General features: G+C 37.0%; 1 protein-coding gene across 10 annotated transcripts in view; it reads right to left on the bottom strand.

Annotated features, from left to right (window-relative positions):
* DMD (dystrophin) overlaps window positions 1-26,514 on the bottom strand; it is a 2,113,538-nt gene that overhangs the window by 1,586,973 nt on the left and 500,051 nt on the right. For all 10 annotated transcript variants that reach the window (XM_081792827.1, XM_081792829.1, XM_081792824.1 and 7 more), the window contains exon 7: window positions 21,033-21,151. In XM_081792827.1, the coding sequence (XP_081648953.1) occupies window positions 21,033-21,151 (119 nt within the window). The remainder of the gene's footprint in view (window positions 1-21,032; window positions 21,152-26,514) is intronic.

Raw genomic sequence — 26,514 nt, 5'->3', positions numbered from 1 at the left:
GACATTTTAGATGGGGAGAGTAAGTAAAAACAACAACTCTGAATTTAAAAGGACTTGAGCAAAGTACTTTTCAATAAGAAATGGAGATATTTTAAACTTTGGGACAGATTATCCCTTCTTACTGGGCAAACCTTTACCTTTTCAATCATCATTTGGATATGCAAATGCAAAGCAAAGACACTTTTTTGCAAAGCAGAAATTTCAGATGCTTCCCCAAAGAATCAAACTTTTTTTTCATAATCGTATAAAGGTGTATCTGAAGGATGGGAGCAGTTACTTTCTGCAATTAGCTTTATTTTAGAAAGTAGTTATTTCCATTATGGAATGAGACATCGTTATGCCTTCTGCATACTTTTGCTCAATTTTTGGTGTTGAGGGGTGGAGGTTTGTGCACATAACTATACACGTATGTGTGCACAACCATGTAAAAATACAAAAAGTAACCCCCGTGAGAATTCTAGAAGGAAATCTGCATCTGATCATTACTAGGAAAAAGACTATAGATGACACATGGTGTGATGGAATTCAACACAGATAAGGGAGTTTACACTGTTAATAAAAATTGAATAATCCAGAATATATGGGATATACTGACTATTGCACATCGATGTAATTGTCATATGACATTCCCAGCTCAGAGGAGCACAAAAGTTTCCCCTAAACAGAGTAATAAATCCTACCGCCAATCATCATTCAAAATAGTAGGTTCTAGCAAAACAAATAAGGGTTTTGGTCTATAGTGAGGGGGAAAGTTTCTGTCTTGGTACCTCCTGTGATTTAAGTCCTATAGAGGCAAACACTGCCAGACCACTCCCACTGAGGAGAGTGCAGCTGGCCCCGAAGCTACACGGGTAGCACAATAGACCAGCTAAGCCAATATTTGGACAGCAAAAAACCCCATGGAAGCTGTATTAATTTCCAGTTGCTGCTTTAACAAATTTCCAAAAACTTATTGGGTTAAAACGATAGAAATGTATTATCTTATAGTTAAGTAGGTCAGTTAAGTAGGTAGTCTCATGAGGTTTAAGTCAAGTGTTAGCAGGGCTGTGTTCTTATGTGAAGGCTCTTAGGAGAGAATCATTTTCTTTGTCTCTTCCAGCTTTTAGAGGCCTCCCATATCCTTTGGTCCACTGCCCTTTTCCTCCATCTCCAAAGCTAGCAAAAGAGAGGGTAGTCTTTGTCAAATTGCATCACTCTGACCTACTTTTTTGCCTCTCTCTTCCACCTTTAAGTATCCACATGACTACAAAGGGCCCACTCAGATAACCCAGAACATCTATTTTTCAGTCTGCTAATTAACAATGTTAATTCTAACTGCAACCTTCCTTCTTTGTTGTCATGGAACCTAACATATTCACAGGTTCCAGGGATTAGGACATGGACATCTTTGGGAAGCCATTATTCTACTGACCAGAAAGGTGCTTGCTTAAACTTTCAGACTCAACAATAAAAGTCATCCGGTGCCCAGTTTTCACTTAGTCTATGATGTAATTCTGTACTGACATTACCAAACATTCAGTATCTTTATGGCTAATTATTTTTGTGAAATGGCTACTGTAGTAAATTTGCATTTAAATGGATATTTTAAGCCAACTGGTGATTTATGAATTATTTTATTATTCCACTGATAAGTGGCACAGTAGCTCACTAAGTCCTAAGAAACTGAGTTTCAAAGGAAAGTCATCCTATTCCTCCTCATTTATTATTGACTTAACTTCACACAAAGAAATCACTATTGGTTGGGAAACATGAAAAATACTGTTCAGACACAGGGACAAATAACATCTATACACATTTGCTATTTTCATGACTTTTTGATAGCTGCATCAAAGTGATCTTTGTTGCATATTCTTTTTCATGGGATTTTAAAAATGTTTTAACAGATTATCTACATATTCAAGTACTTTTTATCATGAGAGTTTAGACATTTTTTAAAAGTTTATTCATTTTTCAGAGAGAGAGAGAGAGAGCATGCACAAGCGAGTGGAGGAGGGGCAGAGAGACATGGAAACACAGAATCCGAAGCAGGCTCCAGGCTCCAAGCTGTCAGCACAGATCCCAACACAGGGCTCGAACCCACAAACTGTGAGATCATGGCCTAAGCCAAAGTCAGACACTTAACTGACTGAGTCACCCAGGCTCAGTTTAGACCTCAGTCTAAACCCTGAGTTTACACATTTTTTAAAGTTACCTTTTGAAATAAAATTATTCACAGATTTTGTAGATTATTTGTTTCCCATTCAAAAGTAGTTTTGAGAAAACATTTCAATTATAATTACACATCCCAATTTGTATTTCAGTTAAAATATGTGGTCACTTACATTTGATCTAAGAAATCACATGTCATGTATCTTTTCCATTACAAGCACCACATAATTCTTCATATAAATCATGATAGATTTTTATAGCTCTCTCCTCAGAGTGTATGTACTTACCTAAAAAGTGATTTGGTGTGTATTAAGTGTACACAGCAATAATAAAATTCAATGGGACAAAATGTATTTTATGTTTCTAATTAGAACAATCTTTATTACAGAAATTACCAAAAGGGTTTTTACAAAATTACATGATCCACATAGAGGAACACCTGGGTGGCTAAGTTGGTTAGGTGTCCAACTTCGGCTCAGAACATGATCTCAAGGTTCATGGGTTTGAGTTCCACATCAGGCTCTGCACTGACCATGTGGAGTGTGCTTGGGATTCTCTCTCTCCCTCTCTCTCTCTCTGCTCCTGTCTTGCTCTCTCTCTCTCTCAAATTAAATAAATAAACTTTTAAAAATTATATGATCCACACAGAAAGTACTCCAGCAACATTCTCTTTCTCATTCTATCTTGTGGTCTATCTCTCTTTAAGCCCGACGTCTATCAACTTTTCTATCACATAGAACCATTTAACCCCTTCTATGAAATGTGCTATTATTTCTTTTCAGATAAACTTTGATACATTATAATAGTTTATTTCACAATGATGCATATGGGTATCATTTAGCTTGGAAATAAATTATTTTACATATTTCTTAAGACCTGCATGCAGCCTCTTAGAAATAAAACCTAAGGTCTACAGTTAAACACACATATATAAGCACTAACATTTTTATTTTCATAATCACCTTTACCAGTATTCTTATATTTAAATGAAGTAAGATAATCAGGAAGACCTCTTTTCAGCTTAGATGACAAAAAAGCCACTAAGAAGGGACATATGAGGTAAAACAATTTCAATACTGAGATGCTGACCATTTAGTTCCTTCTTAATATTATGAATTCTTTGTATTGATCACTGATTTTAACCTACCAGCCTGATGACAGCTTATATGATCAAGCCTAATTACAACTCTAAAATCCTGAACTAGTCTGTGTGCATATCATTGGCCTTCCCTCCATCATATAATCAACTGATTTAAAACCCATGGCTTCAAAAAACATTTACTGGGCACTTACTAAAGAGGAGATACTTCTTTTAGGCTCCTGCAGTTCAGATATAAACGAAAATGAGTCCTGCACATGAGGAAGTTAACATCTATGAGATGATTAGACAAGTCTGCAACTACCAACAGTATTATGATAAGCCAGCAGTACTGTGGTAGGAACTAACTCCACCAGAATATAAGTCAGAATGAATTCTTCCTGGAGACCTAAGGAGTTTTACATTACATTGTCTATCACTGACATGATCAAAGCTAAACATGACAAGGCCAATTCCTGTTTACTCTGTTAATACTGCATTAAAAAGTAGTAAACAAAACAAAACAAAACAAAAAAACCCATTAGCAACAGAAAAGATTTTGAAGACTAAAATCAATGGACCTTGCATATGATCCTCTAATACAGTGATGCCTTATTCTTACATCCATAAATGAACTCAAATACCCCTGGAACACTATAGGTACTAATTAAGTATTCATTAGGTGATTAAATAAACAGAGTCAGTTGGGGTACCAATTTGCTTCCACCTACCTGAGTAGTCTCCTTTTCTTCCTAGTGCTTTGGAATTTGTCAGCCCTCTAGTGTGTAATCAAACTTCTTGTCTGTAGGTACCTGCCTTGTTTCTCCTATGCTATCTTTCCATGCATTGACAAGATCTCCCCATGATCATGTACACACACACACACACACACACACACACACACAAAGAATAAGGCACTACAGCTTACATCACCTATATCAAAGATCTAACTAACTTCAATAGAGGGAGAAACAGCCACTAAAAATGTTAAGGTATGGGTATAAAAAAATCTGAACTACTCTGGAGAGAAATAAAGTTACGTGTGTCTGCTCTGCTTTCTCTTTATTCCACAGATATAAGGTATTCTCCCCAGAGGACAGCAACATACCATAAGTTGATATCTTAATACAGTATTCATATGAGATCCTGAATAAGAAAGTCTTTAGTGTCATTTGCTGAATTCTCCTTTGATTTAAATATTACACAGCAACATGGTAAGTTTTTAAAAATAAAAACCAATTCCAGGGGTGCCCGGGTGGCTCAGTCGGTTAAGCATCTGACTTTAGCTCAGGTCATGATCTTGCGGTTTGTGAGTTCAAGCCCCACATCGGGCTCTGTGCTGACAGCTCAGAGCCTGAAGCCTGCTTCAGGTTCTGCATTTCCCTCTCTTTCTGCCCCTTCCCCGCTTGTGCTCTCTCTCTGTCTCTCAAAAATAAATAAATGTAAAAAAAAAATTAGAAAATAAAATAAAAATAAAAACCAATTCTGAACATATTCTAATGAAAATTATGAAAATGATCATTTTTCTACGGTATCTTACACATAAGACAAATAATTTCACAGGGATGCTTTCCTTTAACAGTTTTTAATGACAAATAGTTCTTTCCTCGTATATGCATTAGATATTATGATTAAAAACCACTAGAAAATCAAAGACAAAAGGTGATTTCAAATGCAGTATGCATAGTATCAAATAACCTAAGGACATATTTAAAACACAAGACTCAGAATGGCTTGAACACATATCTAGGACCAAAGAAACATGCTATTCTGACATTGGTTAAGCTAAGAAAGCACATGACCTTTTGGGGACTCAGTTTACTCAGTTATGAAATGTAGAGTGAAAGGAAAGCATTCCAGACTTTTGGCACAGCAAATTTCCAGGCCTGAATAGTGTAGCATCACTCTGGATGTTGTGTATAAAAGGGATTGGGGGTAGGGCCAGAATGGAAGCAGGGCTAGCAGTCAGCAAGCTCTGCCTGTGGTCAAGGAAAGAGATGAGAATGGCTGGAACTAGGGTTATGGCTGTAAAGGCAGAGAGGGATCAAAGATGTAGTGATAAAGTCTGAAAACATAATCCACAGAGCATTGTGATGGATTTAAATTGAGGGATGAGAGGGATTGGGGAATCGGGGATGATATGCAGCTCTTGCGTTGAGAAACTGAGTGAACAGATGATGGCATCACTTACTGGTCCAGGGGACACTGGAAAGGGCTATCTCAATGAAGAGATTTGTTCTAATGATCATTTTGTTGAGAAACGTTAGATAATGATACAGAATAACTGCACAAGAATTTCATACACAGTTTATATTCAGATACAGTTTACATTAAAATTATATTTGAAACAACCTTTAATTTCCAGGCAATAAATTGGTGGAATGTTTTATTAGAAATAGTTCTAATACTTCATTTTATCCATATTTACAGCTATTTAAATCATCAACTTCAAGTAATGTAAAAGATTGATGTATTACTGCAAAGCTGCCTCCTCCATTCCTTTAGTCAATGCAGACATGGTTGATTCATGGGAAAAAACAAAATCCCAGAACTCATCCATGTGTTTGTAGGACAAATTCAATCATCTTTTAAATAGCCTCAGGGTGGTCTCAGTCATTAAAGAGCAGAAGGCTAATAAAACAACTGTTCCTACTAATCTGTTTTCTGAGTTTTGTAAGTAGGTGTCCTCCCTTATATATTTTATTGGCGATATATGTTACCTTTATAGAGAAGCAGCTTTTCTATAGCTCTCCAAAAGGTTAAAAACCTGAGGTGTATTATAGGTCAATTCCTCTTGTAAATGTTCACTTAAAATAGTTTAAAGAGCTTTTTCACAAGTTGGAGGTGATTGATTGCACTAGATTTAATTTAAAAATGCACTATTCGAACCTATGTATGTCTGTGTGTATGTGCACATGTGTGGATTTGCAATGAGTTTTGCCTAAAGAAAACCTTTAAACTGAAATTAAAAGATGCAGAACTTTTTTTTATTAGAAATCAAATACGTTCAAGAGAAAGCAATGACTACCAAACCTTATTCAAAATGGTGAAGAACTTTATTATTTAAGAGATCAATGGACTTTGAAAGAAGTAAGGAAATAGAAAGGGAGGTTAGCTTCCTGCTCCAGATCACCTTCACTATTTATAGACTTATGTATTTAAGTCCTGTGAATATTATTCGGGAAGTTGAGTAAGGACAATTGTACATATCCCATAGGTTTTGCTTTATTTAACACCCTATCTAAAAGATTATGACACATCCGCATTTTCACTTTCACTTGACATAAACATTTTCGTCATTTATTATGATAAACTGTCCACAAACAGGTTTCACACTTTTTAAAATATTCTACTATATGTGAATCAATTGATGGGGATGAGATCACATCTTGTCACGTATAATTGTTAGCTATATACTAGCTAATACTACATTGTCGATTCTTTGGAAGACTCTGTCTCTTTTCCTTTTCGATGCATTTGAAGTAGACAGCATTCTTTCTTAAATAAAGCTGCCAATCAACAGGTACCTGATGAATTAAATTTATAGTTGATAAAATAATGACCCTGAGGCAAATAAATTTAAAAAGCTTTTTCTTAGTGTCTGAAACAAATTACAATGCCCTAATTAGAAGTAGGGGCTACAAAATTTCTAGTTTATTAGTAGTGTGGTTCATCCACAATCCCACCCTACCCCCAGAAAAAAAAAAAAAATCAAGTCTATAGAGCCACCTGTCCAACATTTATGCTCTACAAAATCATTATTTTATTTTTTTGGACTAATCAGTATGCATTCAGTTCAGTAAAAGACACACTGGCTGAAATGATATTACTCTGTAATAATGATGAAATTTGGCTTTCTAAGTAACCAATGTTTAGGTTCTGATACTAAATTCTAATTTTAAAAGTTTCCATTCCTTCTACAAGATTAGAGTTCTCAGAGAAATTATGGTTATTCAGTGCCCTTGATGAACCTGAAGAAAGATTACTTTAAACAAATGACAACATTCTTTCAAGCACTGGTAACCTTTGACTGCCATTTTCCTCACCAGTATATATAAAGATTAAGATGAAGAACAGGGCAGTTATCTTTTTTTCCTTTTGCAATATATTTTTTTGCTTAAAATGTTTCCACTCACCATGAATACACAGATACTATCATTTAATAGAAAATTCGTATCAAGTATTACTGAAATCTTGCTACAACCAGTATTTTAAATAAGCAAATTTGCTTAAGTTATGAAAATTCAAATATTAATTTCTTATCTCTTAGTTGCTTAATATTCTGTATTTTGTGATTTATTTTTTCTCATTTTTCACATGCAGTGCTTATGTGCTTTGATGGAAAAAAAGTTGGAAATAAAATAATACAGAGAAAATTACATGCAGTTATTTAATTTTTATGGAGGAGCTTATATCTTATCTTTATATTTATTCATTAAATTTGGAAATAGGTAGGATTAGTCCTTACTTTTAGCTTTCTTTAACCTAGTTCCTGCACCATGTTTCTCCAAATACATAAAATGCTCCAAGATTCCTACTGTTCTAGACTAATCTTTCCCTACCTCCTGCTATATATGCTCAGACTCCCTTTGATTAACAACCGCAACAATATAATAGTCTATCATTATGTTTTAGGTGACATGAGGTTCATTTATCAAGGTCATCACCATGTACTCTTTGTCCAGTGAATAATATTTTTAAATCTTTTTTAAACTAATCTCTACAGCCAACCTGGGGCTTGAACTCACAACCCTGGTATCAGGAGTCACATGCTCTATCAACTGAACCAGCCAGGTGCCCTGGAGAGCATTAATTTTAAATAAATCAAAAGAGTTCTTAAGAGATCCCAAAAGATCCACTCTTTTTCCTGAGGTGTGTGTATATTCATTCCACTGTGAACGCTATCGCCTTACAATGATAGAATATTAATGAAACAGTTTTTAAGACACTTTTCCAAGGTGTTCACTTGCCCAACTGAATCTCTACAAATTCAAATTCTCAACTTCCCCAAATAAAAAAATCCATCCAAAAAATGTGCCATATAAAGAAACTTACACATTTAGGCCTAGGCAAAATGCATATTTTTACTCAGTCCTTCTTAAGATATAACCTTGTCTCTCTCTCTCTCTCTCATTTTTTTTTTATTTTGCCAATCCGTATTTTAGAGATTCCAATCTAGATAAGAGATGTTCACATCTCAAGCTGATTGAGCAAATACATTAGACAGTGAGATGTTTTGGCACACCTTAAGTAAAGCCTTGCGGACTCTTTCTATTTCCGGAGTTAACCAAGAGAAGCAGTAGAAGGGAATATATTCGTAGGTGGTTAGTATTTCCTTTTGATAACTTTAGGGTGACTTGGATAGGATTAGTTTGGCTCCAGTTTGCAGGACTTTTGCATTTATTTCCAGGACATTTGGAATCAACTGACTGATGTCCGTCCATTTTAAAACAAACTCAATTAGCCTCGTAATATACAGAGTAGCTTTTGAATCAGTGCAAAGGTAAACCTTCAAGGAAGAGGAAAGAAATTACTCTGCATTACAATTACTTTCTGCAGTAGCTACAAGCAGGAAATCTCAACTCCAACTCACTTGCTAAGTGATATGGGCAAGTTACTTAAACTCTTCCCTTAAAAACAGCCAGTGTTAATAGTGTCTACCTCCTAGGATTTTTGTGGGAATAAAATGAAATTATACCTATAAAGTGTTAATTACTGTGCCCAGTGCTTATAAATTTTCAGTAAATATTACACCAGATCGCATCAACATTTCTGTACAAATGCTACTCCTGGTTTCAGAAGACAAGAATTTTTCTGAGATTTTTGGGAACCAGCTCAACCACCCACACATGGTTAATAAAGTTATGATTGCAGAGGAATAACTCCTTTATTTTTCTTAAGTGTACTCATTCGTGTCTTACAAATACTATGTCAAATGTAAGAATAAAGTATTGTAATTATGAACCAGCCTTCAGGAGACGAGTTAGAAATCTTCAGTAAACTATGACTGTGTGTGTGTGTAATTTAAGACGTAGTTCAAGTTTACTGTGAAGTATTATACTCTGCAGCTTAAGAATGTCAAGGACTACCACCTAGAAATCCAGCTGTAAACCAGCAATATCCCTCAGATCACGAAACTGTAGAGTGGGAAGGTCACAGGGAAAACAGTAAGATTTAAAATGGGAAATTATTTAATTTGCAGAGAGTCAGCATTTATCCTATGGGCCGGCAAAATAATTAGGAAGATCAGCTCTCCCTAATTAAGGTAATTTATAGGAATAGAAAGAGAAGAAACATTTAATTTCTACAATATTCCGGGCACTTGACATACGTTTTAGCCACTGTTTCTGAATGCATATTACGGGCTAAATACTTTACAGGTATTATTTAACTTCATCCTCACAGTAATTGTATGAACTAGATATTATTGATTCTACTTTGGACGTGAACAAAACTGAGACTCATAAAGTTTCCCAGGGCCACTTAACTAATTAAAGGCAAAACAGGATTTTAACTCAATGCTCTTTGGTTATACGAATAAAAGGTTAAAATCAGACCCGGGCTAATAATGTGAACTTGCCCCGGAAAATGACCAAAGAATCTCATTTTCTTAGAATTATGGAGCAAAGATAATGGTGGAATGTTTCGTCTCTTTTGTTTGCTAGGTACAACAACTTTTAGACTAGTGAGGTTGGGGGGAGGTATGAAGTGACATGCAGGGCTTCATCTTCTCTGACTAGAATGATATTAAATATTGCTGGGAAATCAAGGCTGCAGTTTAAGTTAAGTGGCTCATAATGACCTAGAATCTTGCCCTTGCCATATGCACCCCATTGGAGTGAAGAGCACGTGTGCATATTTTGGTTGCTTCTGGGCCATCCAATGACATAAAAATTTCATGCTAGCATATTTCATGCCTTGTATCCTTCTGTACAGCTAAGTAAATGTAGTATTAGATTAAATTATATTGCATCGGTGAGTATAATTGCCAATTTAATCCCTACACAAGGAAAGTGATACTGCAGGCTATGATGACCGTTATGTTCTGTCATTAAAGGTCATTTAACTGGCTGAAATACAGGCTGTTTAGCAACACCAATCCTAAATAAACGCCTTGTGATTAAAGCCAACCTATTAATGCCATTAATATCAGAAATTATGAAGTTAAAAATAGCCATTTGCTTCATTCATAGGATCACAAGCTTGTATTCTGAAAAAAATGATTTTACTGCCATTTAATTTTTTTCTTAGTTATTATTGAAAATTCCTCTGGAATATGAGTGTTATTCAGTTTTATCAGCTTTATAAGCTATGCCGGTGAAAGAAGTAGGTACTGGTTGAAAAAGGGATCATCTAACCCCTGATGACAGGGCACAGTGCTATTAGTTAGGATCAAACTGAGAAGGAAAGAGAAAAAAGGAAAAATAAATAAAAGGACCAAGAGTCAAGGACCATCTCTGCACACAGGTTGTCGTAGACAGCCCGTTGATGGCGTTGGTGCTTGAGAGTGAGCAGCATTCTATCACAAGCATGTCTGTGATGCAATAAACAGAAGAAGGGATAGATGGAAAAGAGACAGCTGTGCGGACAGAAGATAAAGCAAGCCCCTTAATCCTAAAAACAAGGTTTTGGTAGCCAGTCTTACGTGACACTATCTCTGTGTTATATCTGGTCGGTGAACCATTTCTCATTAACAACATGAATGTTAGCAACAAGCATTGCTCTGGAAACTGAAGATCCGAAAACACCAGCCTTAGTCACCTCTTCAGGAAGAAAATGCTAGAGGTCTGAACAAACTCTGGGACAACCGATTCAGATTGTATCCTCTAAAAAAGCCTATCTCATGGCAACAATTGTTGTATTGCAGCTATTATTGCCATGGCTATATGACAGTCTCACCTGATGAGCTCTTAAAGATGACTGGTGTCAGGTCCCCACCTGAGACCAATGAAATCAGAGTATCTGCTCCAACCCAGTGTTTTCATAAACCACCCCACAAGATTTTTGTGGGCAGTCCTGTTGTAAATAACTCCAAGTCTGACAAGAGATAAGCCTGGATTTGAGTCCAGCTCATCTATCTTTTGCTTATGTGATCGTGGGTTTAGTACAGCTTGCTAAGACACAGTTTTCCCATAAAGATTAACTGCCCCGGAATTACTGTGTAAAAACCGACAAAGAAACAAACAAAAAAACAGGATAAAGTACGTGACGCTCCTAGAACATGGTTGTCCTTCTTACATTTTAGTTATATTTTACCAAAAGGAGCTTTACATATTTGAATTTATATCACTGGCCATAAACTGTACAGGGATGCCTGGGTGGCTCAGTCAGTTAAGCATGTGACTTGTGATTTCAGCTCAGGTCATGATATCATGGTTCGTGGGTTTGAGCCCCGCATTGAGCTCTATGCTGACAGCATGGAACCTGCTTAGGATTCATTCTCTTGCTCGCTCGCTCTCTCTCTCCTCTCTCTCTCTCTCTCTCGCTCGCTCTCTCTCCTCTATCTCGCTCTCACTCTCTCTCCTCTCTCTCACTCTCGCTCTCTCACTCTCTCGCTCTCTCACTCTCTCTCGCTCTCTCACTCTCTCTCGCTCTCTCTCCTCTCTGTCTCGCTATCTCTCTCTCTCCTCTCTCGCTCTCTCTCTCTCCTCTCTCGCTCTCTCTCTCTCCTCTCTCGCTCTCTCTACTCTCTCTCTCTACTCTCTCTCTCTACTCTCTCTCGCTTTCTCTCTCTACTCTCTCTTTACTCTCTCTCTACTCTCTCTCTACTCTCTCTCTCTACTCTCTCTCGCTTTCTCTCTCTACTCTCTCCTCTCTCTCGCTCTCGCTTTCTCTCTCCTCTCTCGCTCTCGCTTTCTCTCTCCTCTCTCACTCTCTCTACTCTCTCTCGCTTTCTCTCTCTACTCTCTCTCTCCTCTCTCTCTCTCTACTCTCTCTCTCCTCTCTCGCTCTCTACTCTCTCTCTCCTCTCTCGCTCTCGCTTTCTCTCTCCTCTCTCTCGCTTTCTCTCTCCTCTCTCTCGCTTTCTCTCTCCTCTCTTGCTCTCTCTCCTCTCTCTCTCCTCTCGCTCTCTCGCTCTCCTCTCTCTCTAGCTCTCTCTCTCCTCTCTCTCTCCTCTCTCTCGCTCTCTCTCTCCTCTCGCTCTCTCTCCTCTCTCGCTCTCTCGCTCTCTCCTCTCTCTCTCGCTCTCCTCTCTCTCTTGCTCTCTCTCTCCTCTCTCTCTCGCTCTCTCCTCTCTCTCTCGCTCTCTCTCTCCTCTCTCTCGCTCTCTCTCTCCTCTCTCTCTCCTCTCTCTCGCTCTCTCTCTCCTCTCGCTCTCTCTCCTCTCTCGCTCTCTCGCTCTCCTCTCTCTCTCCTCTCGCTCTCTCTCCTCTCTCGCTCTCCTCTCTCTCTCGCTCTCTCTCTCCTCTCTCTCTCTCGCTCTCCTCTCTCTCCTCTCTAGCTCTCTCGCTCTCCTCTCTCACTCTCTCGCTCTCCTCTCTCTCTCCTCTCTCTCGCTCTCTCCTCTCGCTCTCTCTCTCGCTCTCTCTCTCCTCTCTCTCTCTCCTCTCTCTTGCTCTCTCTCCTCTCTCTCTCGCTCTCTCCTCTCTCTCTTGCTCTCTCTCTCCGCTCTCTCTTCTCTCTCGCTTTCTCTCTCTCTCTTCTCTCTCTCGCTCTCTCTCCTCTCTCTCTCTCTCTCACTCTCTCCTCTCTCTCTTGCTCTCTCTCTCCGCTCTCTCTTCTCTCTCGCTTTCTCTCTCTCTTCTCTCTCGCTTTCTCTCTCTCTCTTCTCTCTCGCTTTCTCTCTCTTCTCTCTCTCTCTCTCTTCTCTCTCTCTGTCAAAATAAATAAACATTAAAAGGTAACTGTGCTTCGATTTGAGGCAAGGTTATTCAGCAATATTGAAAAAGTAACTCTCAAGAATGGTACTAAAGAACAATTGATTATTTCTAAAATGTAAAAACACTGGGTTTCAACCATTTAATTTTGAAAGAGACAGAGAAAGAGAGAGAGAGAGAACACAAACAGAGGAGGGGCAGAGAGAGGGGGAGGCACAGAATATGAAGCAGGCTTCAGGCTCTGAGCTGTCAACACAGAGCCCAATGCAGGGCTCAAACTCACGATCTGTGAGATCATTACCTGAGCCGAAGCTGGACGTCCAACCAACTGAGCCACCCAGGCGCACCAACCACCATAATATATTTTAGTAATATATAACATCCTCAAGCACTTAATGGCTGTAACAGTTTGCTCATCTCTCTAGTGGACAGCACAGGACCTACTAACCACACAAATTTGTCATAAGAAAATAAATCTAAGAGTATCCTTTATTTTTAAGTATAATCACAAGACTACTGTAAAGCTTCCGGTCTTTTTTACATGGATAACTAACCTGTTAGAAGAATTAAATGGAATCAACCAAGACCTCAATTCATTATTATTTTACCCAATATTCTTCTAAACTAATACATTTTCAGCTTGTATTTCATATTCCAGCTGTTAATCGGCCCATTTTTTTGTAAATGAAAAAATCATTTAATTGGGAAAAATATGTATCAATCTGATAATCTCTTTTTCTAATACTGAGTTTTAAGGCTTTCAGATATTTATTTGCAATTTCTGGGATATCTTTCATAATTTTTTCACAGTTAATTCTACTTTGAAAAGAGTAAAATGAATGAAAATATTCCAGCTATAAGCAACATATGCTTTACTTTCAAACATTATCACTGATCTAACTAAAACCTCAGAGATTTTGAAACTATCCCATTTCACTTATTTTTAAAAGTTTATTTATGTATTTTGAGGGGGGAGAGGGAAAGAGAATCCCAAGCAGGCTCCACACTGACAGGGGCTCAAACTCACAAACCTCAAGATTATGACCTAAGCCAAAATCAAGAGTTGGACGCTTAATCAACTGAGCCACCCAGACACCCTTTTATGCCATTTTATTATCATTTTCCATCACAATTTAAATATTCAAAATGCTTTTGATTAAAGCTCTACCCCTCTGGGATCAGTAAGAAACACAGATATCAACTATGGACCACTTTAATTACTCAAACATACTAATACCTAATTTACTGCATCATAGTTGAGTTTACTTAAAATTAAAAACAAAGGGGCAACAAATTGGTTTTCCAATATATTTTCCTTCACAGTCTAATCGACTCCTAGCGATGATATACCTAGAGACATCATCCACAAAATATTATCTGTCATTCAGCACTAGAATGTGGTGGATGCATTTCCCAGCTGTTTAAACAATTTAATGCCCCATGAATCATTCAATATGATTTATTGTGACTGTATAGGCCTAAGATGTTATGTTTCCCCCACTTAGATTAAAAAAAAAAATCTGAGTAAAATAACTGAAAAGAAATTCCCAGTTATCTAGACAAGGGTTGGTTATACTCAAATGCTCCTGAACAAATTTGGTGTAGAACCTCATCACAACATAAATTTTGAATAACATGATTAGATTATCCTTCTTTATTTAAATTTCATAATCAAGTGAGAAACTATATTACTGAACTATGACGAGAAATAATATTCATTTTATCTTAACAAATCAACTTCTGTGAGATAAAATATATAAATCAACTATTTTCCATGAAGTTAAAATTGTCATAAATTATGAAAGGACATGAAAGATTAGTACAAAATGCTAAATTATGGTAAAGGATAAATCAGGCCATGGACACACACAAATATTGTCTTTAATGTTCTGGACGTCTTCCTATTGTCTAAGTGGGTGAATAGGGGACAGTTATATCCACTTATTTCAGTCATCCAAATGACTGAAATGAATCAACACAATAAAAATCACATCAATTTGTTACTGATTTGTTCAAATTGTCCTGAAAATATTTGGTGTTCTATGCTATCTGAACTGAGAATAATGTAGAAGACATCAAAGAGAGACAGTAAATTCCTATCTCCTCCCTCCCTCCCTGTCTGTCTGTCTCTCTCTCTCTCTCTCTCTCTCTCTCTCTCTCCCGCCCTCCATTTCCCCACCACCCACCATACCACTGTTAGCTTTTCAGGCTACTGGAAAGTATTAACATATTTATTTGTTTGGGATTTCTGTTGGGACAAGCAATTTAAAAGTTCTCCAACAGGAAATAAAATATTCCAACAGTATTATCTTAATGTTAATATAATCATCTGGAACACAGTGTTAATGTATTATGTGTATCCTCATAATGTTTGTATACTATTACTGGTAACTTTTTACTCATGTAGTAAGTTTTCATTTACTTATTTTGCTGTGTATTACTTTCATGTACAAAGTACTGCCTCACTGTCCCTTAAAGATTTGTTCTCTACAGTAGCAGTGATAAAACTAAGGATGTCTCCAGACACTGGTCGAGTCAACTTTAACTCAAATGCATTAAAGTATATTAAAGTGGCATTGGATAGTTAAGGCTAGTTGTATCATGTATCCGCCCATGGAAAAGAAAAGTTGTAAAAGAACCTCTTTTTCACTTTTAGATAGCAACAACTTGTAATATCTCTAAAGGCTCTCTGCCATAGACAATAATCTAAATCAATTTAAAAAATGTACAAATAACATATTATTTTATTAGGTCCAGGATAAAACCTAAAAATAGCCAAGCATATCCTAGTAAGTAGCCTTACTCTAATAACATGCAGGCTAGGAATATGTTGATCACATTTCTCTGGACGTCTCTATCAGCCATCAGTTTTCCTAAAGCCTCATTATGTATCAATGCTAGTGTCTGTTCTAAGCTATACTAATACAAGTATATATTTAAACTAACAGCACTTCCCAAACTCCTTTGTTAAAAGGTTACACTCAAGACACATGAAGTAAACGAGATGTCAACACTAAATTTGCTAATGTACCCTGTTTCTTTGCTAATATGACACCATTTCTAATTTGTGCATTCTAAGTACAATCCATTGCAGTTCAAAATTAAAGAAATATTTTCATTATTATTACATTTAACACTATTAAATGATATATAATGGTTTTAATGATCAAATTTTAATGTTTCCTTAAAAAAGAAATCCTGGAAAAAGTAGTCTCCTGCTGATATAATAGGAACATTATTTTGCTATTATCATATCTGCATAAGCAGATGATCATACTTTCCATTTTCCATAAAAGAATAACTAGACTAAAACATGTTTTTCCAAGAAACTCACCATTTAGTTTTAGATAGCAACAATTTGTAGTATATCTAAAGACTCTCTGCCAGAGACAATGATCTAAATCAACAAAAAAATTATACAAATAACATATTTTGTACAAGTTACTTTGTCATCAAAAACACAATGGCTGTTTTTATTTATATGTACTACTAAAATACTTTTTTTTTTAATATGTGGGAAAAAGAACATTTAACACTGCAGACAGTTTGGTTCTAAAGAATCTGAGACACTTATAATAAAAATTTCTAGTTGAAGTCATATTCATGGGGAACACCAATAGATTCCAATCTCATTACAGTTTCTGGAAGAAAAGGTATTCTACAGTAGGTTCTAGATAAAAATCAATTCGAATGATACGAAATGAATGTGCATGTGTGTAAGAAGTTCTAGTTATTTCAGTCAACAATATCCTTCTAAATTTGGCATAGTTTTTCTCTTTACATGTTAACTTAGCAAAAACCACTTAACTAATATTTCTTTTTGTTAAGGAATCAAAATGTGATGGTTTTAACAAAGATGAAAGAAAAACACCATTTGCTCAAACAACGGATATCCAAATAAGAGGCCTTAAAAGCATTCTTCTCTTTTAGGTCAAATGCTACATATTTTCCCTTGATTTTCTTTTTCTCTCTTTCTTTCTTTCTTTCTTTTTTTGAGGGAGGGGGGGAGGGGGAAGGGGAGGGAGACAGGGAGTGAGGCTCCAACAAGGAGCCCAACATGGGGCTGGATCCCATGTTCAATCCCATGACCGTGAGATTATGACCTGAGCCGAAATCAAGAGGTGGACGTTTAACCAACTGAGCCACCCAGACGTTCCTCCCTTGAAATTTTTTAAAGGCTAATAAACTGCATACATATAAAGTTAAGTCTAAAACCGTTCATTTCAGGAGTGTAACCTTCCAAAAGGCAGTGCTTATTCTTGGAAAAGTAGGCTCTGAAAACAACTGAAGAGTGATGCAGACATTAGCCAAGCAGAAAATACAATCTGTGTCACCATCTTCATGAAGTTAAAATGAAGTGGATTAAAACCGAACTAATTGGTTTGTAAATGTCATTTTGAGGTTACAAATATTTCTTGCAAGCCACAGTGTTCCTCAAATTTGACTCTCATCATTCATTTTTCTTTTTTTTTTTTTTTTTATTTTTGGGACAGAGAGAGACATAGCATGAACGGGGGAGGGGCAGAGAGAGAGGGAGACACAGAATCGGAAACAGGCTCCAGGCTCCGAGCCATCAGCCCAGAGCCTGACGCGGGGCTCGAACTCACGGACCGCGAGATCGTGACCTGGCTGAAGTCGGACGCTTAACCGACTGCGCCACCCAGGCGCCCCCATCATTCATTTTTCAATCCAAAGTTACCCTGGTAAATAAGTGAGGGCATTTCACATCATATCGTATATCCCAAATGGAAATGATTTAGAACAGTAATATGCAAAAGATATCTAGAACCAGCACAATTTTTATCCCCATTTTTTTTTATTCCTTTAAAAAGAACATCTTTACTTTGTTATTCACATGGAAAAGCTGACAAAGCATTCTCTTAATGCACAAAGTGCTGTGTGGATTGGCAAACAAACTAATTTGTTGAAACTCAGGGAAGCAAACAATAATTGTGGGTATATAAAACCCACAATGCAAGCACTAAGCATGTCTTACAGGGAAATCGTGACAGAAAGTGAATCGTCTGATTCATAATAGGATATATTTTGAAGGAGATAAACCTTTTATAACTATGAGCCTAAAGATGCATAAATTATTAAATAATTTTACCCTAGGAGTACTTATTTTTGCATATGTTAACATTTCAACACACCAGAAACAGCTCCTGAAATTGCTTATGCTAATGCTTACTGCTACTCATTTTAAAAGGCAATTCCTCTTAAAACCAAACCTCAGGCCTCAAAACACCAGTTAAAGCCAAATAAAATATACCAAAGTCAATACATGCAAGACATGAAAACCTCCCAATTATACTTCAATGACTTTCTAATTTATAAATCAACCCAATAAACAAAGCATACATTTAAAATTCTAAACACATTTTTGGCAGGTATTTCTTAAGCCAAATACAACTTCAATCCCCCCAAAATAAAAATCTCCCCAAATATAAAGCAAAATATTTTATTAACCTCCTAAGAAGTATATTAGTTATGAAATGAAAACTGCTTTGGAGAATAGCTGACACCGTTATGTATAAGCTAAAGAACCAATATGTGTTTAAATAAAAATATGAACAGCTCAAAGGTAATTACCATACAGAGCATGAAAGAAGGCCATGAATCTCCCATGTGAGATACACTGAACAAAGTGTTCTAAGTCTTAGATTCTTAGAAATGCTATTCTCTCTTTTGCGACTAACAAATGAGTAAATAAAAATCCTTACGATTCAGTTAGTTTTTTCAATTATCACTGATAACATCTCTTGAAAGATATTGAACAGTAATTTTTAAAAGCATACTTGGTTATTTCCCTAACACAATGGCAGGAACTGACAGAAATCTAAACATCTAAGATTTATGTTGAATCCTCATCCTACTGACAGCCATAAATAAACTGTAATAAACCATTTCAGGAGACAGAATGCTCTTTAAAATGGAAGGGAGTCCATCAACAGAAAGGGTTTTCAGCTCAAAGACTTTATTGGCAAAACAAAACCATAACCAGGGGTTTGATCTCTATTAATCAGTTTGTATTCCTTGTTATACTTGGTTGACATTGAATTGTTGTTTGAGATATTATAATGCTCTAGAGGATATGCATTTCAACATGTACTTCTCATTTAGGAAAACGTATGGAAATGGGTATATCAGGCTATTTTATGCTCTAAAATACATCATTTATGTAACTGCCCTTTTCTGATTACAGGCTTATCAATCTAGTTCCTGATTATGATGTAGATGCCTATTTGGTGTCCCTATTTCACTGATTCAAAGGAGGACTTAAGATCAAAAGCCATTTTGTCACTTAACAAGAAAAAATTCATTTAAGCCTACGCTTACTATTTTATGAAAGGATAGGGCACATACAAGAATAACTGGAGCATATATCCCAGGTAACGGGAACTGTTTACCATGTATGGATTAATGAAAAATAAAACACTATTAACAGGCGTATCCTTCAAACCCATACACTGTACCTTTTACACGTAGGGGTTAGAGTTCATATTTTCATTATGTCTGCCCTTATCTACCTCACTGGAGATATAAAAAAAACATGTAAATCTGTATGGGAGTCAACAGTGAGGTAACCCTCCCCCATCCTGCAAAACAAGGAAATAAGATTGATACAATTTCTGCCTTAGAGCAAACCCGGGGCCCACCGGGGCAGGAGGAATGCTAATTATCTACTGGAGCAACAAAAAGAGTTTACAGGAGTCAGTGCTAAATTATGCATTATTTAAAGCAGAAGAAACATTTCTAATGAACTTAATCTGATTTCAACCTCACAAACACATTTGTGTTATTATCAATTTCCTTCCCAAGTACATGTGCCTAGTAAGAACAATATATTGGTCAATTACATGTGACTATTCTGGTTCTTGTGGTAGTTATGTATCTCATTTAAAATGACTGAATTTTCATTTGGATTGATATATGCGTTTTTGAGTTTAAAATTACCCCTCCCCCCAAACACACACACAATATGCATCTGCTGTCAATAAGATGAGACAATCAGGTCTGCAACACAGAGGATTAGATTCTAGTTGAAGGTAAGTTCACTGAAAGACTATCAAGTGTTTCTGGGCTTTTCCTGATGAGACCTATCACTACCACTCAATCTCGGCAGTTGCAAATGATTCGATATTCCAAAGACCGTTTAATTATATAACCCTACCCAAATACCAGGTTGTATTATGTCACAGATATCAATCCCACTGATACTGCTTCTCCAAATTCTGGTTTTAAAGTAGGGTAAAGCCTCAGGGAAGTGAGAACAGAGGGTACAATTTCAAACAAGCTGGCAAACAAAAAAAGTGCCTCATAAGCCAGAAGAAAAGCAGAAGTCAAGAATCATTATCCCTCTAATGCATGTGTGTGCAAAGTAGGACTATGTAGCACCAGAGATAAGGATGCTATTTATCTAAGCATAATATAATGAAAACATAAATACAGTGCTGCCTGTCAATTTAAGAAGCAGCAAATGAATAACCATCCAATGGAGGACTTCCCCCAGAGTGACAAATTATAACAGAAGCAGTGCCAGGAAAAGATTTCCTCATTTAAACAGTAAACCATGTTGCCTTTTATAGAGTATATGAATGAAATTGGCAAGAGTAGCTAATTAATTATAGCTGATTAGTCTATCAAATCTCTTGGTAGAATAAGCAAAACATGAACTTTTTATAACTATTTGGAGTCAACATACTTCAAACGTAGTATGCTTCATCCATGAGGCATACACATTCTAAAGGGTTGGAATTTTTTCCCTCAAGTTTCACACTTTAAGATAATGGTATTTTGTGAACTAAAATCATGCAGGACAATTCAGAATATAATGCAAGAAGAAAGAGTATGTTAAATACATCCAGGATACAGAAAAACATACCATGCATAGTTTCTCTTTTGTGCTTAGTTTGTGCAAATTTTAAGTCTGACATGATAAATATTAAACTACACTAAAAACCATGGCACTCGAGAAATGTACCAACCTTCAGGATCCAGCAGTTTCTCTATGCCTAATTGATATTTGGCAATGTTGAACGCATGTTCCAGTCGTTGTGTGGCTGACTGCTGGCAAACCACACTGTTCCAATCAAACAGGTCTGGCCTGAAACACACACACACACACACAAAGACAAATAGAAATCAATTTACAATTTTCCACAAGATTTTGATTTTTAATTGACAACTCATACCCATCATCCTTAAGAGTTGAATGTTACTCTTCATTACCCCCTCAATAAAGTTTTTCATTGAAACAAGTTGGTTTTTTACTTGAAAAACCTGAAGAAAGCAAAGGAGAATTTATTCTACCTTGTCAAGCAACAGAAATATATTAATCTCACCTAGACTCAGAAATTTGAGTGCCAGCCATGTGCTGGTAACTTCCAATTTTACAAGCCTAGCCCAGACCTCTTCCCTGAACTCCAGACTCTAGATTCATCTGCTTATTCAGTATTTCCATGTAGAGTCATCACAAGACTCAAGGCTCCAAAACTGAACTTGTAGTATTCATCCCCATCACACCACCCCAAACCCACCTACTTCTCTTATAGTTCTCCCTTCCTCAATAATCAACGACAAGTACAAACTTGCAGTGGCTCACACAGAAACTCTGGAGTCTAGTTTGATGACTCATTCTCGTACAACACTTGGTTGGAAATGTATCCAGAATTTGACCACTTGTCACCATCCTTGCTGCCATCCCCTCAATCCAAATCACCATTTTATTTTGCATGGATTATTTAGTGCATTAACTTTCTAATGGCTCCCTTACTCCCACCCTTGCCCTTGTTAATCTATTCTCAGCAAAGCTGCCAGAGTGATCTGTTAAAATGTTTCATCATAACCTTCTTTTCAAGTCCCTGCTATCGGGGGAGTAAAATTCATTGATTTAACTTTGACATACCAGGCCCTACATGGTCTGCCTCGCCATTAACTCTCTGATTTTATTCCTTGCCTCTCTCCTCACATTCCTCAAAGAGGCTAGGAAGTTTCTGTATTTTCATGTACTGTTCCTTCTGCCTGGAATTCTCTTTCCCCAGACACTGACATGGCTCACTTCTCTACTTCCTTTATGTATTTCCTTAAAAGTCATTATTATGATTATGATTATGATTGTTATTCCCTCCTCTCTCCCCATGTAAAACTGCTCACTCCCAGGGTGCCTGAGTGGCTCAATCAGTTGAGTGTCTGACTCTTGATTTTGGCTCAGGTCATGATCTCACGGTTCGATAGAGCCCCACATCAGGCTCTGCGTTAAGAGCACAGAGCCTGCTTGGGATTCTCTCCTTCCCTCTCCCTGCCCCTCCTTCTTCTTGCTCTCTTTCTCTCTCCCAAAATAAGTGGAAAAAACATTTAAAAACAAATAAATAAAATTGCACACTTCCTAATCAAACTTATACCTATACTAATTTCCTATCCCTTTCTTTCTCATCAGCACTTACTACTGTTTAATATTTTATATATTTTAACCAATCTTGTCTATGTATCTGTTTCCCCCACTAGAATGCAGAATAAAGGTTTTTTTCACTGCTTTTGTTCACTTCTAGAAACGCGAGCCTGACACATAGGAGATGGTCGATAAATACTTGTTGACTAAATATTTGTTGATTCAATAAATTTCGTTGACATGGAAGCAGCAAATGGATGACAATATACTATAAGAATATCAATTTACTTAATAATAGACAAAACAAAAAGGAGTATGAGAGGGAATTCTTATCCTTTAAGGGCTTAAAACCTAATAAGGAAAAAATACCCACATCATAGTAAGTTAAAATACATTGTAAATGTGAAAAATAGAGAAGGTTTTCTAAAATCTGAAGAGGTCAAGAAATTTTTGAGGGTTAAGGGAATCTTCAATCATGGTTTGCAACGAGATTTAAGAAGTTTTTGAGAATAGAATTCTGAGTTGTAATGATATTTAAAAAATCAAACTTCTTACACCAGGAAAAAAGCAGAATGTGCTTAGTTGGTCAAAACTCACAGGCTTGCCTCCACAGAGAGATTTTTACCATCGAGAAGCAGTGGGAGACGGGGTTAGGAAGGGGGACTGGGAGGAGGTTGAGAAAGGTCTTGGCCGTTGAAGGAATTACCATTTACCCCTACAACAATGGAAACCACTCATCAACGGATTCTTCACCTTTTCTGGATCACAGACACCTTTGAAAATCTGATGAGCACTAGAAAACGTGTATCTATACAAAAACCTGTCCGTATCTTTAAACATACTTTACATAGAATTTTAAGACAATGGGGTCTGTCAATGGACTCCTGCCTCAGAACTCACGCTCTGCAAGGTAGGAATTTATAAGGATGGGCTTAGCTGTTATTTTCAAAAACCATAAATGAAAATAAATGGACAACTCTCTCATTGGACTCGCATTTCCTTTTCCTTTCTTGATACTACCCTGATTAACTTACCAGAATTTTGTTCACTTCTTAGCAAGTCTAACCTGCCCTCTCTACTCCATGTTACCCAAAAAGCTATAATACTTTAAAACCTGAAATTTGTATAACCTGCGAGCTTACTCGAGTGTGGAAAGACTATAAGAAATGACAATGATAGGGGCGCCTGGGTGGCTCAGTCAGTTAAGGGTCCAACTTCGGCTCAGGTCGTGATCTCACGGTCCGTGGGTTCGAGCTCTACATCGGGCTCTGGGCTGACAGCTCAGAGCCTGGAGCCTGCTGTGGGTTCTGTGTCTCCCTCTCTCTCTGCCCCTCCCCTGCACTCACTCTGTCTCTCTCTCGACCAGTATTTCCTTCATCACATTGTTACCCAGGGGCTATGGACAGAAATGAGGTGAACAGGAACACAGAGTGAGGTGTACATTGCTACAGAGGTTCCGTTTCTTTGGATGATTGTTCAGTGTGTAGGTGATCATCGTATTACACAAGAAAGTAAAAGATTTAAAAGAAACATCTCCATTCTTTTCAAAAGAGAAATCATAAATTCTATACTATTTGCGGAAGTTTTAACTTCACTCTGAAATCTCTGCTCCACCTTCTTTTCTCCATCCTTCAGCAATCCAAGTGGAAAAGAATATAGGTAGGAGAGTGTGAGAGACTAGTTTTCTCACCTACAGTACAGTCAACAGAGTTAAATGAGTATAATGAAAAAACAGAACTGCTTCCTCATTCTAACCCTTTTTTCCTTCATCCCCTTCTCCTCTTGGTCATGAACTAATCACCTATTTGAGCCTCAGTGTGTTCATTTAAAAAAGAAGGAAATGTACTGAATGGCCTTGGAGGTCCCCTCTAGTATTAAGATTAATCTGTTTTAAATGATTAAAATTCATCATTAATTAACATTGTAAGCAACTATGACCTCCAAATGCATAAAGAATTGTAAGACTAAGCAAATGCAGAAGAAAGCCGCACACCTTCCCATGCTAACCCAGACCTGAACTCATAGATAAGAACGTGTAACCAAGGATTACCAACCTTTTGAGGAAATGAACATCTTGAGTAAGGTAACATAGCCCAGTAGATAAGCAGAGTCCTCTGTAAATGCAAATTCTGGCTCTACCACATATTAGCCAAATGGTCTTAGGCAAATAATGCAACCTCTTTGTGCCTCAGTTTCCCATTATGTGCAATGGGACTAATTATAGTATCAAATTACTTTGATACTATTACTAACGAAGTATTACTTAGTTCTAAAGTTAATTGTATGTATGAAATAACAATACTGCATTTTCAATTTATAGGCTCATGCCAAGAACACCTATAACTTATATTTGCAAATGTTACAAACACTGTTGATGGGAAAATAATGAAACAGGAGGGTGGTGGGTAGGATGGGCAAAGGGGAATGAGAAAAACAGGCTTCCACTTATGGAATGAGTAAGTCATGGAAATAAAAAGCACAGTCGGGGGAATATCGTCAATGGTATTGTAATCACGTTATATGGTGACAGATGGTATCTACACTTGTGGTGAGTATAGTATGAGTTGTCGGATCGCTATTTTGTACACCTGAAACTAATGTAACATTGTGTATGAACTATATTAAAAAAAGTATTTTTTAAGAATACTATAACAAAATGGAAGGTGGAGAGAAGAGAGTGTGATCTTCTCTATCAGGTACTCAACAAATCTTGTCTAAACTTTAAAAAAAACATTTTTTTTAACGTTTATTTTTGAGACAGAGAGAGACAGAGCATGAATGGGGGAGGGTCAGAGAGAGGGAGACACAGAATCCGAAACAGGCTCCAGGCTCTGAGCTGTCGGCACAGAGCCCGATGCGGGGCTTGAACTCACGGACCGCGAGATCATGACCTGAGCCAAAGTCGGCCGCTCAACCGACTGAGTCACCCAGGCGCCCTGTTGTCTAAACTTGATGAAACAAGGGGCACCTGGCTGGCTCAGTCAGAGGAACATGTGACTCGTGATCTTGGGGTTGTGACTTTGAGCCCCACACTGGATGTAGAGATTACTTAAAAATAAAATTTGAAAAAAAAATTATAAACTTGATGAAAAAAAGTACACCAATACCACTTAAACTATTGCAGGCAACAATTTTAAGAATGAAATGATTACATTGTAGTAATCAAATTAGGAAACAGGGATAAGAGATAATATTTGTGGGCTTCGCACTAAGAAGCAAATCTACCTCCTATCAGACATTAATCAGGAAATGAAACATGTAATTATGAAAACCATCAGAAAGATAAAAGTTGCTGACAGTAACCACTTCCAGGAAATGGAGGGTGACTGGGTGGGGTTGGGGTCACGAAGACACATTTTGTTTTGTTTTCCTTTGCCCCCCACCATGTCTGATTTTTTTTTTAACTATGTCCTATGTTACTTCTTTGGTAATACATTAAAATGATGGATTAGGAAGAAAATGTAATTGTAACATCATACTTACAGCAACTTATCTGTATATTCTGAGCTATTTCTAATGAATTAACATTTAGTATTCCCACAAAAGTAGAGTCTGGCCTCCACTTAACTGCACTGTAGTGGACTCTGTATTTTAATATAATACTTCTCATTTCCTACATATTCAGATAAAATTTAGCCTTAAATAGATATAAGGCAAGCAATATCCTAACCTTTTGCAAGGCTCTTTGTCAATCCCTATGCTCTTTATTAAGTGCATGCCTTTGTTGTATATAGCTTAGTCACTCAATTATTGAAATCAGAGCACCTCATGACATTTCTAGGTGTACCAAAGACAATCACCTTGGAACAGAAATTTCAACCATTTTTTTTCTTTAGATAAACAATATGAACATCTGTCAAAGACAAAAAGGAGACAGAGATGATTCATGAAAGAGCATTATCAACTGTGAGAAACCTCTTGAAAAGTAACTATGTTATGTATGAAAAGGTAGTTACTGATGATTCATTCACTATGACAAGAGAGAATATATAAATGATATTTTGAGAAAGAAAGAGTGGGTCAGGGACAGATGCTGCAGGGCAATCTGGAAATGTTTACTGTATTGCAAATGTATTCAG

Source organism: Panthera onca, chromosome X (genome assembly GCF_046562875.1).
Source record: "Panthera onca isolate mPanOnc1 chromosome X, mPanOnc1 haplotype 2, whole genome shotgun sequence".
Lineage (NCBI taxonomy): Eukaryota > Metazoa > Chordata > Mammalia > Carnivora > Felidae > Panthera > Panthera onca.
Note: the sequence above shows the minus strand (reverse complement) of the source record. Positions and strands in the feature narration are given on the sequence as shown.